This window comes from Anomaloglossus baeobatrachus, chromosome 4, assembly GCF_048569485.1.
Source record: "Anomaloglossus baeobatrachus isolate aAnoBae1 chromosome 4, aAnoBae1.hap1, whole genome shotgun sequence".
Taxonomy (NCBI): domain Eukaryota; kingdom Metazoa; phylum Chordata; class Amphibia; order Anura; family Aromobatidae; genus Anomaloglossus; species Anomaloglossus baeobatrachus.
Genome location: NC_134356.1, coordinates 475,708,308 through 475,727,648, shown reverse-complemented (window position 1 = coordinate 475,727,648; position 19,341 = coordinate 475,708,308). Strand labels below are relative to the sequence as shown.

General features: G+C 49.8%; 1 protein-coding gene across 1 annotated transcript in view; it reads left to right on the top strand.

The window, feature by feature from the left end:
• Window positions 1-19,341, top strand: part of LOC142301708 (uncharacterized) — a 124,241-nt gene that overhangs the window by 93,390 nt on the left and 11,510 nt on the right. The window contains exon 8 of the mRNA XM_075342727.1: window positions 16,908-17,188. Within this exon, the coding sequence (XP_075198842.1) occupies window positions 16,908-17,176 (269 nt within the window). The 3' untranslated portion in view covers window positions 17,177-17,188. The remainder of the gene's footprint in view (window positions 1-16,907; window positions 17,189-19,341) is intronic.

Genomic DNA, 19,341 nt, shown 5'->3' with positions numbered 1-19,341 from the left:
TAAGTCTCCAGATTCTGATTAGTGTGATCGGTCTGACCGTTAGACTGGGGGTGGAAAGCCAATGAGAAAGACAATTGCACCCCCAGGCGAGTACAGAATGCCTTCCAGAACTTTGAAACAAACTGAGTTCCGCAATCAGAGACAACATCAAACGGAATTCCATGAAGTCTCACAATGTCATCAACAAACACATGTGCCAAAGTCTTAGCATTAGGTAGTGCTGACAATGCAATGAAATGCACCATTTTACTAAAGCTGTTAACCACCACTAGAATTACTATATTCCCCGATGACAATGGCAGGTCAGTGATGAAATCCATGGACAAATCTGTCCATGGTCTAGAGGAAATAGACAGGAATAGGAGAGATCCAGAAGGACGAGTATGGATGACTTTCACACGCACACAAGTACTGCAATCTGACACGAAATTTACAATGCCCCTACCCTGGCCACCAAAAATGATGGGGAAGAAGGTCAGTAGTTGCTCTGTTCCCAGGGTGTCTCACCAGCACTGTATCATGATGTTTCTCAAACACCTTGTGATGCAGATAAGGTGGTTCAAACAACTTTCCCAGGGGACAGGAAGTCAGGGCATCTCCCTGAGCCTCCAAAACCGTCCTTTCCAGATCTGCATATAGGGCAGAAACCATCACCCCCTTTGAGAGAATGGGACTCGAGTTCACGTGATATCACTACCTCCTGAGAAACCTTTAGACAAGGTGTCTGTCTTGATAGTCTTAATCCTGGGATGATACGGGATGAAGAAATTGAACCTTGTAAAAAATAAGGCCCATCTTGCCTGCCTCGGAGTAAAGGGGGCTTTACACGGTAGCGATATCGCTAGCAATTTGTAGTGATAGCGAGCGTGTAAGTACCCGCCCTGTCGCGCATGCGATTGTTTGTGATTGCTGCCATAGCGAACATTATCGCTATGGCAGCATCACACATACTTACCTGGTCGGCGGCGTTGCTGTGACTGCCGAACAATCCCTCCTTCAAGGGGGAGGGACGTTTGGCATCACAGTGACGTCACCGCAACGTCACTAAGCGGCCGGCCAATCAAAGCGGAGGGGCGGAGATGAGCTGGATGTAACATCCCGCCCACCTCCTTCCTTCCGCATTGTGGCCGGCGGCAGGTAAGGAGACGTCCTCGCTCCTGTGGTGTCACACATAGCGATGTGTGCTGCCGCATGAGCGATGAACCACCTGGATAATCAACCCTTACCGATTTTTGAGTTTGGTACGACCTCCTCATGGTGAACGACTTTCACAATTTTTGAGGTCGCTTAAGGTTGCTGGTCAGTGTCACACACTGCGATATCGTTAATGACGCCTGATGTGCGTCACTAACAACTTGACCCTGATGACAAAACATTAACGATATCGTAGCGTGTAAAGCCCCCTTTAGTCTCTTAGCTCACTCGAGGTATCACAGATTTTTGCTGTCAGTGATTACAGTGATGCGATGTATCGCCCTCTCCAACCAATGGCGCCTTCCTTAAAAGCCAATTTAATAGTCAAAAGATCTCTGTTACCTACATCATAATTCCTCTCCACAGAAATAAGTTTTATTTTAGAGAAAAAGGCACATGGACGCCATTTACTGGGTGATGAAGCCTTTGACAATACTGTACCCCACTCCCACCTCAGATGCGTTAACCTCCACAACAAATGGTTGGAAACATCAGGCTGAACCAATATGGGTGCAGTGAGAAACATTCCTTGACCGAAGAAAAAGCTTTAAAATCAGAATCAGACAAAACTGACATGTCTGTACCCTTTTTATTCATATTAGTGAAAGGGTTCAGCATCACAGAGTAATTCCAAATAAATTTCCGGTAATAGTTAAAAACACCCAAAAACCGCTGCAATACCTTTAGGTTATCTGGATGCTTCCAGTCCAACACTGCACGGATCTTCTCAGGATCCATCTTGAATCCAGAAGCTGATAACAAGTAACCAAGAAATTGCACATCTTGAACGCAAAAAACGCATTTCTCTGATTTAGCATAAAATTTATTATCAGTAAATTAAAATATCATCCAAGTAAATGACCACAAATCTCCCTGCAAGAGGCTGAAAGATGTCATTGATGAAATGTTAAACGCCGAGAGCATTAGTCAACCCAAATGGTATGACCAAGTTTTCAAAATGCCCCTTAACACTAGAACTACTGAGGTAGTCATTTTGACTACTTTGCACCAAATATTTCTATATAGGTGTCACGAGTCCAGTAGTTCTAGTGTTAAACACCGTTTTCCACTCATCTCCCAACCTGACTCGAACCAGATTATATGCCACTCTCAAATCCAATTTGGAGAACCACCTGGCACCAACAATCTGATTAAACAAGTCCAAAATCAAGGGAAGGGGATATGGATCTCAGACAGTGATCCGATTTAATTTCCAAAAATCAAGACACGGATAGAGACCTCCATCCTTCTTCTTCACAAAGAGGGGACCTGCCACCACAGAAGAAGAAGAGAGTCTAATATGTCCCTTGGCAAGACTCTTGGAAATATAATCTTTCATGGCCTGTCTCTCTGCGCTCGAAACATTGTACAGCCTGGATTAAGACAATTTAGCTCCGGGAATAAGATTTATCGGACAATCATAGATTCGTTGAGGCGGTAAATTTTGACAACCACTTTCAGAAAAACACCCTCAAAATCAGATATAAACTCAGGTATGGTTGTAGTTGTCACACTAGAGAGAGATGTACTAAGACAGTTATCGATACAGTACTCTCCCCACTCCAGTATTTGTCTAGATTGCCAGTCTATCACCGAATTATGTGTAAGCAACCACGGCAAACCCAAGACCATGGGGGATAGCAGAACCTCCAGTGCATAACATGAGATCAACTCCTGAAGAAAATCCCCCACACTTAACTTAATATTATCTACTATTTTTTATTGGCATTTTTTGAGCAAGGGATGCTGAATCAATGCCGTAAATGGAGACTGGCTTCTCCAAATTACTATATGTCAAGCCATGCATAAGCACAAATTGTGTATCAACTAGACTAACCACTGCTCCGCTATCAACAAACACCTCAACCTTCTCAGTTTTACTCTCCAGTGCCACGTTCACAGTGAGCAAGTTAGGGAAATAAACTCGCTGGAAATATCTCTTTCTAAACTGCCAAGATTGTCTATTATTAGAGGTTTTCTTTTTTCTTTTGAAAAGGCATGTACAGGCTAACCCCAAAAAAGCGACCTTTCTGACTACAGTAAAAACAAACACCCATTCTGCGGCCAGTCCTATTGATAATAGATTGAAGAAAGATTCCCCCAAACTGCTTAGGCTTATCAGTAACTACAAGGTCAGGGTTTTCACCCAAAAGAGTCTTGGGGGAAAGGGTGTTGCCCCAAAGGACAACATCCTGAGAGGGAGAACCCACTGACCGATCTCTGATACACCTTTCCATCCATATGGCCAAAGAGATTGCAAACTTCAAAGACTCAGGAGTCTTGTGAAAAACCAAAGCATCCTTCAGGTTCTCAGACTGCCTCTGACAAAATTTGCTACGGGCTTCCGGATCATTTTACCTGGTATTCATGGCCAAGCTACGGAACTCCAAGCAATATGATTCTGCTGACCGATCTCCCTGTCGAAAACCACACAATTTAGCTTCAGCCAGCGAGACTCGTCAGGGTCATCATAAAGGAGTCGCAATGCCTCAAAAAATGCTTCCACCAACTGAAGGGCCTAGGAAAAGTCGGTAGTGACACTGTCCAAGTTTGTGCATTCCTTTGAAGCAGCAAAATGACCATACCCAGGGGTAGGGGGGATGCCCCGGGGCTCGGTGATGGTAAAGGAGTGCCGTTAAATGCAAGGGGGTTGGAAGGCAGGGAGCAGAGAACTCACAGTTGGTAGTCGTGGAGCTGGATGAGGCTGGTGCTGTTTTGGAAGGCCAGTAAACACACAGGCTGTAATTAAACCAAAAGTCCTGGAGTACCGCTGCCGTTGAGGAGGGGAGCCCATCCAGGTGACCATTCCCAATGATATTGCTTGGTGTGTTCCAGTCTTGTCCGACCTTCTGAGAGCTTCTACCCCTCAGCCCCTCACACTCTGAGGGCTGCTGCCTCGCTGTCCTGGGAGCTCCAACTCCCCAGCCTGCTCTCCCCCCTGAGAGCTACTTGAGAGCTACTACTCTCCTTGCTCCCCTGCCGACGACTGCCCAGTCACCTTCCCCCCAGTCTGCCTGACTCTAAGGTGAGTGGCTCTTTCTCCACTGGACCTAACCACTGGTGTGTGTGTGACTGGCGTTTGCATGCTGGTGTTTGCAATTCCATTGGGTGGCACCTGGAACCAAGGAGGAGATGGATACTGCACGGAAGGGAAAATTGTGCAATACCCTGTGACGATCTGATAGGCCAGGGCGTCACATTCCCCCTTGGTTAAACGTAGCTTGTCCCCGAGCTACAGGACACATCAGGTTTTATTTAAAACTGCTCCTGTAAGGAGGAAAAAGGGATAACATGTTATAACAGTTTCCATCCCTAACAGGGGAGGCACATTTTTCAAACATTGCAAAAAGACTCAGAGTCCACATTCCCCAATGTCCCGGATCCCTTTAACCCGCCACCCAAACAACCTGACCCGTTGCATACCTACTCATGGGTCCGTGACAGGGCTAATGTCCCGGATTTAAAGGGTGACTCTGGTAACAGTCCTGAGCAACCTGGCAGCCATTGCCCATTGCGCCGACAGCCAGGGCCGTATTTACCATTAGGCACCCGTGGTCCGGTGCCTAGGGCGGCAGATTGTGAGGGGCGGCACCTTCTGGCAGCAAAAAAAAAAAAAAAAAAAAAAAAAAAAAAATTTTTTTTTTTTTTTTTTTTTTTTTACATTTTTTTTTTTGTGGCCGCCGAGCACAGGGAGCTGATTGACCCCGGAACTGCCGGCGCCTGCACTTCCGGGGTCACGGGCGCGCGCCAATCAGCTCCTTCCTCTGTGCTGCGTCCACTGCTGTGTGGACGTCACATGCATGCAGAGCTCACAGCAGGACGCCGCGGAGGACGCCGTGATGGAAGCCGGTGTCAGAAGAGGATACTCACGTGAGCCAGGAAGATGGCGGCGGGCACTGGAGCAGGTAAGTGGATTCATAAGGAGCGTGGGAGTGTCTCTAATGCAGACCAGAGATCTGCGCATGCGGGGGGGGAGGCGGCAAAGGCTGATACTGGAGGGAGGCAGAGGCTGAGACTGGGGGGAGGCTGGAGGGAGGCAGAGGCTGAGACTGGGGGGAGGCTGGAGGGAGGCAGAGGCTGAGACTGGGGGGAGGCTGGAGGGAGGCAGAGGCTGAGACTGGAGGGAGGCAGAGGCTGAGACTGGGGGAAGGCTGGAGGGAGGCAGAGGCTGAGACTGGAGAGAGGCAAAGGCTGAGACTGGGGGGAGGCTGGAGGGAGGCAGAGGCTGAGACTGGAGGGAGGCAGAGGCTGAGACTGGGGGGAGGCTGGAGGGAGGCAGAGGCAGAGACTGGGGGGAGGCTGGAGGGAGGCAGAGGCTGAGACTGGGGGGAGGCTGGAGGGAGGCAGAGGCTGAGACTGGGGGGAGGCTGGAGGGAGGCAGAGACTGGGGGGAGGCTGGAGGGAGGCAGAGGCTGAGACTGGGGGGAGGCTGGAGGGAGGCAGAGGCTGAGACTGGGGGGAGGCTGGAGAGAGGCAGAGTCTGAGACTGGGGGGAGGCTGGAGGGAGGCAGAGGCAGAGACTGGGGGGAGGCTGGAGGGAGGCAGAGGCAGAGACTGGGGGGAGGCTGGAGGGAGGCAGAGGCAGAGACTGGGGGGAGGCTGGAGGGAGGCAGAGGCTGAGACTGGGGGGAGGCTGGAGGGAGGCAGAGGCTGAGACTGGGGGGAGGCTGGAGGGAGGCAGAGGCAGAGACTGGGGGAGGCTGGAGGGAGGCAGAGGCAGAGACTGGGGGGAGGCTGTAGGGAGGCAGAGGCTGAGACTGGGGGGAGGCTGGAGGGAGGCAGAGGCTGAGACTGGGGGGAGGCTGGAGGGAGGCAGAGGCTGAGACTGGGGGGAGGCTGGAGGGAGGCAGAGGCAGAGACTGGGGGGAGGCTGGAGGGAGGCAGAGGCAGAGACTGGGGGGAGGCTGGAGGGAGGCAGAGGCAGAGACTGGGGGGAGGCTGGAGGGAGGCAGAGGCTGAGACTGGGGGGAGGCTGGAGAGAGGCAGAGGCAGAGACTGTGGGGAGGCTGGAGGGAGGCAGAGGCAGAGACTGTGGGGAGGCTGGAGGGAGGCAGAGGCTGAGACTGGGGGGAGGCTGGAGGGAGGCAGAGGCAGAGACTGGGGGGAGGCTGGAGGGAGGCAGAGGCAGAGACTGGGGGGAGGCTGGAGGGAGGCAGAGGCAGAGACTGGGGGGAGGCTGGAGGGAGGCAGAGGCAGAGACTGGGGGGAGTCTGGAGGGAGGCAGAGGCAGAGACTGGGGGGAGTCTGGAGGGAGGCAGAGGCTGAGACTGGGGGGAGACTGGAGGGAGGCAGAGGCAGAGACTGGGGGGAGGCTGGAGGGAGGCAGAGGCTGAGACTGGGGGGAGGCTGGAGGGAGGCAGAGACTGGGGGGAGGCTGGAGGGAGGCAGAGGCTGAGACTGGGGGGAGGCTGGAGGGAGGCAGAGGCTGAGACTGGGGGGAGACTGGAGGGAGGCAGAGGCAGAGACTGGGGGGAGGCTGGAGGGAGGCAGAGGCAGAGACTGGGGGGAGGCTGGAGGGAGGCAGAGGCAGAGACTGGGGGGAGTCTGGAGGGAGGCAGAGGCAGAGACTGGGGGGAGTCTGGAGGGAGGCAGAGGCTGAGACTGGGGGGAGACTGGAGGGAGGCAGAGGCAGAGATTGGGGGGAGGCTGGAGGGAGGCAGAGGCAGAGACTGTGGGGAGTCTGGAGGGAGGCAGAGGCAGAGATTGGGGGGAGTCTGGAGGGAGGCAGAGGCTGAGACTTGGGGGAGGCTGGAGGGAGGCAGAGGCTGGGACTGGGGGGAGGCTGAGGCAGAGACTGGGGTGAGGCTGGAGGGAGGCTGAGACTGGGGTGAGGCTGGAGGGAGGCTGAGACTGGAGGGAGGCTGAGACTGGAGGGAGGCTGGAGGGAGGCTGAGACTGGGGGGAGGCTGGAGGGAGGCTGAGACTGGGGGGAGGCTGGAGGGAGACTGAGGCTGAGACTGGGGGGAGGCTGGAGGGAGGCTGAGGCTGAGACTGGAGGGAGGCTGAGGCTGAGACTTGAGGGAGGCTGAGGCTGAGACTGGAGGGAGGCTGGAGGGAGGCTGAGGCGGAGACTGGGGCAGGCTGAGGCTGGGGAGAGGCAAAGGCTGAGACTGGGGGAGAGAGGCTGATGCTGAGGGAAGATAGAGGCTGATGCTGGGGGAGAGAGGCTGATGCTGGGGGAGTGGGAAAGAGGGGCTAATGCTAGAGACAGAGGACAAGGGATGAGGGATAGTGCAATGACAAAATCGATGGAGTGGGGGGAGTGTAAGGACTCAGAATAAGAGGGGGCAGCATTGGGAGCTCATTGTGAAGAAGGGGCAGCATGTGTGGGATCAGTATGGAGTGGAGAAATGTAGGGGAGTCAATATCAAGAGTGGGGTAGTGTGTGGGGGGGGGGTCTCAGCATAAGCGTTAGTGTGGTGGTATTAGCATGAGTGGGGCAACATGAAGGTCTCATTATGGAAAAGAGGAAGGCAGCATTAGGAGCTCATGGAGAGGGACAGCATGCATGGGACATTGTGAGGAGGGAGCAGCATGCATGGGACATTGTGAAGAGGGGGCAGCATGCATGGGACATTGTGAGGAGAGAGCAGCATGCATGGGACATTGTGAGGAGGGGGCAGCATGCATGGGACATTGTGAGGAGGGGGCAGCATGCATGGGACATTGTGAGGAGGGAGCAGCATGCATGGGACATTGTGAAGAGGGGGCAGCATGCATGGGACATTGTGAGGAGAGAGCAGCATGCATGGGACATTGTGAGGAGGGGGCAGCCTGCAAGAGACATTGTGAGGAGGGGGCAGCATGCATGGGACATTGTGAGGCGGGAGCAGCATGCATGAGACATTGTGAGGAGGGAGCAGCATGCATGGGACATTGTGACGAGGGAGCAGCATGCATGGGACATTGTGAGGAGGGGGCAGCATGCATGGGACATTGTGAGGAGGGGGCAGCATGCATGGGACATTGTGAGGAGGGGGCAGCATGCATGGGACATTGTGAGGAGGGGGCAGCATGCATGGGACATTGTGAAGAGGGGGCAGCATGCATGGGACATTGTGAGGAGGGAGCAGCATGCATGGGACATTGTGAGGAGGGGGCAGCATGCATGGGACATTGTGAGGAGGGGTCAGCATGCATGGGACATTGTGAGGAGGGGGCAGCATGCATGGGACATTGTCCTCACATCATGCTGCTCTCTCCTCACAATGTACAGATCATATTTCATAATCGAGGAAGGTGTGGTGGATATACAGTAGTTTATAAGGGAGGGCAGAATGGTGTTTTAGTTTATTAGGGGCAGTGTCACAGTCACAGTATATAAGTGGGGACGGTGTGGTGGGAATATTTTATACTCATGCTATGTTTTGATGTGCCTGTGGTGATTCCCATTGGGGGGGGGGGTTAGTTTCTTATTGATACTTTTTAAAGTGTGCTACAGAGTAGATCTGCCTTAAACAGATGTCGTGTGCGAAAACTCAGTTTTACGTTGTCACTAAGGGGCGCGACCACTTAAAGTGCCTAGGGCAGCATGAAGGCAAAATACAGCCCTGCCGACAGCGACCGGGGCCTCCTGGTGCCGTCTACCAGCACTGCACCGTCCAAGGCCCTGATGGTCTTTTCCCTGTAACAGGTGGAAAAAGGTTCAACAAGGAGGGCACAGTCTAATTATAGCAGAACATTTCTGTCACCCGCCACCTGGGGGTCCAGATGGTCTTCTTCACTTAACATGGGAAGGTTCAACAAGGGTGACAGTCCATACAACCATTTTTATACATTTTATGAACTTGCGGGTAGCTATTCATGTTCAGCTACCACTGCTGCATAGGGTCTTGAGGTTCACTCAGCCCTCCAGGGCCAGCATTCCAGAAACAACCACAGCACATTCCGGGAGTCAGGTTCACAACACAATGGAATGGAATGGCAAATAGACAAAGAGTTATCTGAGCAGGAGCAACCTGCGGTGCTGACGAGCGATGTCAGCAGTGTGATCAGCAGACCTGATCACACTGCTGATGTCGCCCTGACCCGGAAGTGTTGGCGGTTACGGGGTTCAATTGTACTCCCGTCTGACAGACACAAGTACAATTGATCACAGGGTGTCGCGCACTGCACTTTCTCTGAGTCAGGCTGAGAATAGCCAGGCTCCCACTACAGGGATGGCAAAACGCAGCTGCTGGGGAGACACTCAGAGTGCATCATCAGGCAGCCCGACGGCAGGCGCCCCCCTAACAGCTGTGCCTGAGGCACATGACCCGCCAGCCCCCCCTAGATATGCCTCTGCTATATGACTTCAAAAAAGCCAGGGAAAGGATCTGTATGAAATGTAACAAAATAAAATTGGTACATAAAAATTGTCATTTAAACAAAACACATGGTGTTTCTATGGGTCTTTAAACAGAGGCAAAACATGATGAAGAAGATTAAATAAATCCACAGTCTCACCATCTTAGCACAGCATTCCTTTACACAAATTTTGTAGTATATTAAAATCTATCTTAACTTCTGGGGAGCGTGGCCGGAGCTTCATGGAGCAGGACGTCTGAGGGTTGAGCTCCTCTACCCGGGATTAAAATAAGCCCATATACAATAGTTTGGAGTGCCCAGGATAGGGAAGAGAAAGCCCCTTAAGACTCCCAGGGACCCGGGAGCCCCAGCACCGCTTACCTTGGACTCCTACCTACTGAAGGAGCTGCCAGGAGAACAAGATCAGGAGGACGCCCGGACGGCTGGAGCGCCGCGTCACCCGCTTCCACAGACAGCTGCAGCACCAGGAGGTATGGGAGAGAGCGAACAGGAAGAGCCGGTCCACGTCGCTGAAGTAGGGAGAAGTGAGGAGCCTGAAGAGGTCGGCGGCGCAGACGGAGGGAGAGGAAAAGATCTCGTGGATGTCGGCAGGAGGGGAGCCAACCTCGTGGACAAGATGGCGGCGGCAGCGGAGGAGACGCGCGGTGACTCACCTGATCGCGGGCGGGAGCAGGACTGCAGCGAGCCGGCCAGGAGCGTACGCCCATGGACCGCAGGACCAGGCAGGAGGTACACTTTTTCCCTAGATACGGGCCTCGGAGGTCAGACAGAGACAGTGGTGATGCCGCCCCTCCCCCCTGGAGATCCTGGAGAGCGGCGGTGGCTGGAGCCCGTCAGCTCCTGCAGAAAGCACACAGGGGGAGTCCGGTTACATAGTCTGGTGCGACGGGGGTGTGAAGTGGGGGGAGCTGCAGCTATGAGAGACTGGATGGCCGGGAGGGGGGCAGGGGAGAGGCACAGGAGGAGGCTAAGGGGGCCGGGAATGAGGCCCTGCAGCCTGCTGTAATCCCCCAGCTCGTGTGGGATGACCCAGAGGTTAATGATGGTGCTCCCCTGTCTTCCCCACTGGGACCACCAATGTTACAAAATGAGACCTTCATTCCCAGGCCCCAAAGAACCCATAAATGACCTGGGGTTGCAGGGCCAAGGAGCCCAGTCCCTGTAGCTCAGCATAAAGGGACCTCCAAGACCCCAATGAGCTCATCTGAGAGAGAAGCTTTCAGGAGGGGGGCCCCGGAAAACCCGACTGCTGGGCCCCCGCAGCCTGCATGCCCTCCAGCAGATTGGTGGGAATTCGTCCGTCAGCTCCCTACCAAAAAGGATTTTCAAGCACTCATTTCTGAAGTAAAGGACACCTGCAGATCTGAAATAGTGGCAATCCGACAGGATGTAGTTTCTATCTCTAAAAGAATAAACCAGCTGGAGAATGATCATAATGAAGCTAGAACAACCATTCGCCATCTCCAGTCCCATACCTCCTCTCAAGCCGACGCCATAAGAGAGTTACAACATCATATTGAAGACCTAGACAACAGAGGCAGGCGCCACAATATACGGGTCAGAAGTTTACCTGAGGCCCAAACAAAGGAGGTTGTTATAACAATCCTGCAGACCATATTCAACTTACTCCTCCAGCGTCCTCCTGATAGCCCAATTCCTATGGACAGAGCGCACAGGGCCCTGCGCCCCAAAAATTTGACGAGGAATCCACGAGACATTATTCGTCACATCGTTGACTTCCAACTTAAAGAGGAAATAATGTTCAGAGCGCGGCCACCAAAACAAGAGATGTATCAAGATACTAAGATCCAGCTTTTCCAAGATCTCTCAAGGCTGACGCTACAGCAGCGGAGGGCTCTCCGCCCACTATTGTCATCCCTAAGGGCCAATAATATCCTTTATAGATGGGGGTTCTCGTTCAGCCTCTCTGCACAGCGGGGAGAGACGTCGGCCAGCCTTCGAACCCCTGCAGACTGACTTGGAGCCTTTCTGTCGGACATTCAACCTTCCTGTTCCAGACCTACCAGATTGGACTTTGCCCCAGCAGATACCGCAGCTTCCTCAGGCCTGGCAACCGGCTGCCGCATCGCGTAAACGGCGACCCAGGGGCCCGAGGGCTGAAGGACCCACCTGATCGCATTTTTTCCGTGAATTTACGGCTATCTTTTGACCTCACATGGGGTTTACATGGGGTTAAATGGCCTACCTATATGGCTTTCATTTTTTTTTCCTGGGACTTTCTCCTCCTTAAAGAATCCGGGAGGGGGGGGGGGTGTTTGGATCCCACAAGTCCGGTTTGTGGAGTTTCGCCACTCACCCACCCGCAGAGTCGTACCAATTTGTTCGCACTTTAGTTTACAGTGCAGGTTATACTTAGTGGGACACTCTCAACTTTGTGTAAACGTAAGTTGACTCTGTTGCTGGGGTAGCGGACGGTTGGGGTTGACTACCATACCCTTATGGTGTAATTGAAAAGTTTCTGTTTTGTAGTAGAACTTAGTTATGTTTCAGTTTATTCTTTATTGTCCTGGTTGTATTCACAGGTATGCAATTCACCATAGTAGACACGCTCTGTTTCAAAAGGGTCCAGGGAGTACATCTACCATACACATCAAGCGGCAGTCTCAGGCACTAGTCCCCACACTAGCATATATTAAGGCACCGGGATGGCTAAGTTGATGAGCCTTAAGGTGAAGGGGCTGAATTCTGATGTTAAAAGGAGGCTGGTTCTCCAGGAGATGCGAAAATCACTGGCGGAAGTGGTGTTTCTGCAAGAGACACACTTCAGAGAAAACAGTTCTTTTAACTTTGCCCGCCACTGGTTTCCCTAATCCTTTTCAGCTACGAACACAAAAAAGAAAGCTGGGGTAGCTATATTGATTTCTTGCACTTGCCCACTTCAAGTGAGTAAATGGGATGCAGATCCCTCAGCTCGCTACGTGATCATCCAAGGTACTCTGAATGGGATAAAATTAATCTTGTGTAACCTATATGCTCGAAATTCTAATCAGAACAGATTTGTTTCCTCGGTCCTCTCATGCCTCCCGTAAGACCGTGGGGCCAAACACATTATAGGGGGGACTTTAATATGGTGTTTTCCGACAGGGCTGATAGAATGCTTGCACTCTCACACTCTACAAGACCACATAAACCATCCCATCTATCTACGGGATTTCGCAAATTGATCCATAAATACCAACTGTTTGACCTGTGGAGAATTGATAACCCGACAGCAAGACAATACACCTTCTTCTCACACCCCCATAATTCCCATAGTCGAATCGATTACTTCTTTGGTAATGTCCTCACGCATAGAACACTCCGACAAGCACAAATAGGCAGTATCACGTGGTCAGACTATGCCCCTCTATTAATAAACCTTAATTTAACAAATGTCCCCTCAAAAAGAACCCACTGGAGACTAAATGAATCCTTACTCACTAATATTACCTCTCGAGAATCCCTCCGTAAGGCTATACAGAATTACTTTTGGGAGAATTCTTAGTCCCCTCCATCTTTCCCAGTGATATGGGAAGCCCACAAGGCGGTTATCAGGGGGGAGTGCATAGCCGATTCTTCTAAGCTTAAGAAGGATTCACAGCAACTTTATCGTCATTGTGAAATAGACCTCCGATCGGCGGAGGAACACCTTCGCACCCACCCCTCTAAGACTCGCCTAAAAGCGGTAATAGACCTGAGAACTAAACTAAAAGAGATTTCACATGGGAAAATAGAGAAGCTCCTACGCTACTATCGCCAGAAGTATTATGAGTATGGCAATAAATCACATACGATGCTGGCCAGAAGGCTTAGGGACCAAATGATAACTTTTGCCCCCTGGGCCATAAAGGATACTTCAGGCACCCCTCATTATGATCCCACAAAAATCGCACAACTTTTCCACACATACTACAAATCCTTGTACTCTATTCCTCCGTCATTGTCAATGTCCCACCCAGATAGAACAAAAATATTGAATGATTACTTGACTGACTGTCACCTTCCAAAACTGCCCCAGGAGGCTCTGGATGATCTTAATCGAGAAATAGTCCCAGACGAGATCCATCAGATCATTAAGGACCTCCCAAATCACAAAGCCCCGGGCCCGGATGGGTTTACTTACCTATATTATAAAACCTTTGTAGGAGAGCTGTTACCTCATTTGACTCATCTTTTCAATCTGTTTATGACGGGTGAGGACATCCCAAATACATTTCTACACTCTTATATAACTGTCATCCCTAAAGCAGGTAAGGATCCCATGGAATGTGCGAGTTACCGCCCTATTAGCCTCTTGAATTCTGATCTTACAATATTCACCAAACTGTTGGCGGACAACCTAAATAATTGGCTTCCACAGCTGATCCATAAAAACCAAGTAGGATTCGTTCGCTACCGGCAGGTGGGAGACAACACCCGAAGGATCTTGGATCTGGTGGAGGTGGTAAACAGGGATGGAGTGGAAGCACTTCTTCTGGGACTGGACGCGGAGAAGGCTTTCGATAGCCTGGATTGGTCCTTCATGTTTTCCGTGTTGGGCCACTTCGGCCTGTTGGGGCCATTTGTCTCTGCTCTGCGGGGTCTGTATTCTCTCCCTGTGGCGACAATTCGCCTCCCCCATGCACACTCAGATCCCCTGCCCATCCGAAATGGAACTAGGCAGGGCTGTCCACTGTCCCCTTTGCTATATGTCCTTAGCATTGAACCACTGGCAGCACAAATTCGACTCAATCCGGACATTATGGGGGTCAAGGTTCGGGATAAGTCCTTTAAAGTGGCCCTATTTGCGGATGACGTTCTGTTGTCCTTGACTAATCCCGTCATTTCCCTGCCAATTCTACACGCAGTATTAACTCAATACGCTAGACTCTCGGGATATAAACTTAATTCCGACAAAACAGAGGCTTTACCTCTTAACATCCCAGAAGTTAAATTACAGTCCCTTAAACAAAGATTTAAATACTCTTGGCGTTCAGATTCCCTGCGATACTTAGGAGTCAAAATAACCCCCAGTTATAAAATATTATACCAAGCAAACTTCCCACCCCTAATACGCGATGTGGAAAATAGTCTAAAAAAATGGTCATCACTGCAGATCTCTTTTTTGGGTAAAATTTCTACAATTAAAATGTCAGTCATCCCTAAATTTCTGTATCTGTTTGAAACACTCCCAGTGCGGGTCCCCCTGGGGGTCCTGAAAAAAGTCCAGTCAATACTTTTGCAATTTATTTGGCATTCAGGAAGGCATCGTATCCCAGACTCAGTTCTATGTACACCACGTACAAAGGGGGGCTTGTTGTGCCCGAATCTCAAACCTTATTACTACGCCGCACACTTGCGTAACTTGGCGTCATGGACGACCCTGCCGGCCTTTAACAAGTGGACAGAGATAGAGAAGCTTTGGATGGCGCCTTTCCACCCAAGCTCTCTAATATGGGGACGCCCTAGTGAAACCCCCTCCAGAGACCTCCTAGGCCCAATGGCATTCAGAAGAGAGATGTGGCGGCAGTGTAGAATGAAGTTCCAGCTGGCCTCACAGTCTTCCCTGTTGACCCCTTTCTTGTTCACACCACACTTGACGGAGGGCATGAGTCCGGGGGTGACGGGGCAGTGGACAAAGGCGGGCCTTTATTGTTTTCGGGATGTGGTCAACCCAGCTACTCTGAAATTAAAGCAATTTTTGGACCTACGATACAAATATAAACTACCTTTCCACCTTTATTTCTCATATCAACAGATAACACATTTTTTCACAAACATTATGGGACAGGCGGAGGTGCGGCGCCCTACAGCTTTTGAGACCCTTTGCTCTGGCCGGACCTCGACCAGGGGACTGATCTCGGCCATTTATAACATTCTGATAACTGGGGACTTTTCAGATACACTGAAGCACTCATACATGAAGAGATGGGAGGGCTGGGTTGGGCGCCCCGTATCAGATGCACTCTGGTCAGTGATATGGGCTAGGACATTTCGGTCCTCAATTAGCACTTTCTACAAGGAAAATCAAGTAAAGGTCCTTATGACATGGTACCACACACCAGAACTCCTTCACAAGTTTAACCGTACCTATCCGGATGTGTGTTGGAGATGCGGCCTTGGGGGGGGGGCATCCCTATAGCATATATTTTGGACATGCCCGGCCATTGGGAGGAGGTGGAGTCCCGAATGGGCAGATTGGTGGGTGGAAATGTGACTAGAGACCCGGTAGTGTATTTGTTGAACGCCCTCCCGTCGTCTTTAAGCAAACCTGAACTAAAGCTTCTACTCCATGTCCTTACTGCGGCCAAGTGTCTAATCTCATTGTTCTGGAGGAGGGTAGCCCCGCCCTCTGTCTCGGATCTGTATGCCTGACTAAAAGATGTCAGGAGTATGGAAAAACTAACAGCCCAGCTCCATAATACAATGAATAAGTTCACAGCGACATGGTCTCTTTGGGATGCCCTTGTGGACACCTACCAGATGTAGGACTGAACATGGGTTTAGGGTGACTGGTACTCGTGTTTTCGACCGGTTTCAGGAGTTGTATGAATCCCTCCCCTGGTCCCCCAGGCCTAGCCCCGATCTCTCCCTTCCCGGGGCCTGTTACAAGATGGAACCCCTCCAACCCTCTACTTGACTCTTAGGGCAGCTTTGCACGTTGCAACATCGCACGTGCGATGTCGGTGGGGTCAAATCGAAAGTGACGCACATCTGGCGTCACTTTTGACATCGTAATTTGTAAATCCTAGATGATACGATTAACAAGCGCAAAAGCGTTGTTATCGTATCATCGGTGTAGGCTCCGACTTTTTCAAAATTACGCTGCCGCGACAAGTATGATGTTGTTCCTCGTTCCTGTGGCAGCACACATCACTGTATATGAAGCCGCAGGCGCGAGGAACATCACCTTACCTGCCGCCGGCGGCTATACGGAAGGAAGAAGGTGGGCGGGATGTTTACATCCTGCTCATCTCTGCCCCTCCGCTTTGCTTGGCCGCCTGCCGTGAGACGTCGCTCTGACGTTGTACAACCCGCCCCCTTAGGAAGGAGGCGGGACGCCGGCCAGAGTGACGTCGCAGGACAGGTGAGTGCATGTGAAACTGGTGTAGCGATAATGGTCGCTACACCAGGAATCACAAGATATCACTGCTGCGACGGGGGTGGGGACTATCGCGTGCGACATCGCAGCATCGGCTTGCGATGTCGCAACGTGCAAAGCCCGCCTTGTGTAGTGTGTTTACGACATATCCCATCTGTATGCATACTTGTGAAATGGTTCATTTATTTATGTAATTGCATGATTGTTTTTTTCTCTTCTAAAACATGTTAAAAAACCTTTTTTCAAAATAAAAAGTTGAATAAAAAAAAAAAATTATCTTAACTTTTTACATGTTTGTGTTAAATAAAAATATATTTTATTACAGGTATGCCCTACGCAGTTAGTGAACGAAAGGAGGAGATACCCAACCATATTTATTCATTGGCACAAAACCCAGTGATAACCATAGATTCTGAATATTCTGAACTTCAGGTCACAAATACAGCTTCATCTGGTGTTCATTGTTCTAAATCTAATGGAAAAGCAAATATTTCAGATGGAAAACATAATGAAGACAAGAAAGAAAAAATAATGAAGGAAGAGGGAGATAATTCATGCACTCCCTACTCTGTAGTGAACATAAACACCCGTTAAATAGGACAACAAGTAAGTTTCTCTTTTTTTGTTTCAGTGTAATAACTTTTACAATTAGATGTGACTCTGGAGTTTGCACAAAATACATGCTTCATAAAAGAATGCTGCAGCTGTACCAAGACCAAATATTAACGTTATACAGACATTTGTATTATCAACACAAGGCCCAAATAATACCACCACAGTTTGACTGTTACCATTACCACTACATAAGGAAGAATATTACTGAACAAGTGAAAAGGTTTTGGTACTGTGTTAGCCAGTTGAAAAATTATTGAATGTTCTCAGTGAGAGGAACAAAATTATAATCTTGTGATACCTTTTAATGGCTAACATAATAGCCATCCCTCTGCTCTGTTTGTGCATATATTTGTGTTTCTTCAGATATTTTGTCATACCATGCCTGATGAAGGGACCTGAGATGTCTCGAAAGCTTGCTTTGTAACATCACTTTATTTTATTTTAGTTAGCCAATAAAAGGTATCACAAGATTATAATTTTGTTCCTCTCACTGAGAACATTCAATAATTACTGAACAATGCACACGATGCAAACACCAATATTACTAATAATACAAAAATTCCTTATGCTATTAGTCTTGTCAAGTCTTTTGCAACCAGGTGCCTTCTTTTGGCAACTTGATTATCATGGTCAAGGTTACCCTTAAACATGTGGCCTACATGGGGCCCCTGAGGCTCCTTCTTGTGGCCTGCAAGCACGTAGACCCCGTGTCGATTGTGTCCTGTGCAGGGGGCCACTGCCGTCAGCACTTTACTTCAGTACAATGAGCTGCGGTGCCTCGCAGAGATGGGCTCTCAGTAGAGTGCTGCCGAGAGGCAGGCAGCTGATGCCATAAACCGATGTCAGCTGCCTGCCTCTGATTGACAGGCGGCTGACATTGTTATAGCTCTGCAGAGAGTTCATCTCTGCATGGACCTGCAAATTTTTCCACTGAAGTAAAGAGCTGACGGCAGTAGCGGCCTGCACCGCCCGCAATCATCACTGGGTCTACGTGCCTGTGGGCCATAAGATGCAGAAAAGAGGACACCAAGGGAATTGAGGACAGGTGAGAAAAAACTTTTTTATGTATATATTTGTATGTGAAAAGCGGCATAATACGGTGCATTACTACAGGATGGGACATTGCTAAAAGAGGGTTGAGCCTAGAATGTATGGGTTTCCAGGTTAGTGGGCGTGACCGGCTTGGTTGGTGGGCGTGGTGATGTTTCCTCCCGTCCACTATAATGACGCAAAAGGGGATTCATTTTACCCTCAGACCCACGCTTCTATTATAAACAACTCAATGAGGACATGAACTTAAAAAAATAATGTTTATTGCATCTGGAAACATCAAACTGCATTTCGAACACACCCCGATCATGTGACAGAAATGACGTCATACCTGTAAGGACCTCATACAGTCTAGCATCTACCAAAATAAGAGGACCATCATGGACACAAGAATGGCACAACAAGGGACAAGATGGGCACATTACAACATGGAACAAGATGGGCACATTACAACATGGGACAAGATGGGTGCATTACTACAAGGTACAAGGATGGGCACATTATTACAGAGACAAGACAAGTACAGTACTAAAGGGTAGATACAAAAATGAGCACATTACTTCAGGGTACAAGATGTGCACATTACTACAGGGGACAAGATGGACGGCACATTAGTACAAGGGAAAAGATGGATGGCACATTACTACAAGGTACAAGATATATTGCACAATACTACAGGGGACAAGATGGGCACATTAATACAGGAGACAAAATGAGCATATTGCTATATGTGACAAGATTGGCTGGATTTTATACACAAGTGGTGCAAATGGAAGAAGTTGTGAATTTTTCACACAGGAGTGCAAAAATTATCCTTGTTTGAGGAGTATCAAGATCTTTGTTCTTTGCTGACTGAAGAAGCAATAGCTTTTTCACAAGCTGTTCAAACATTATCCATTTATTTATTTATTAAGAGAAAATAGGTGTACTGTTTTCAATGTGAAGAAGTAATGGTTTCACAACAATAAGTAAAAAAGTATACCTTTTTTGGTTCCAAAAGACGTTTACTATTCACAAAATGGTAAAGCAATTACATAAGATTTTTAATCAATCTATCCAAAAGTGTCCTTTTTTTTGGTTAGCAGGAACAGGCA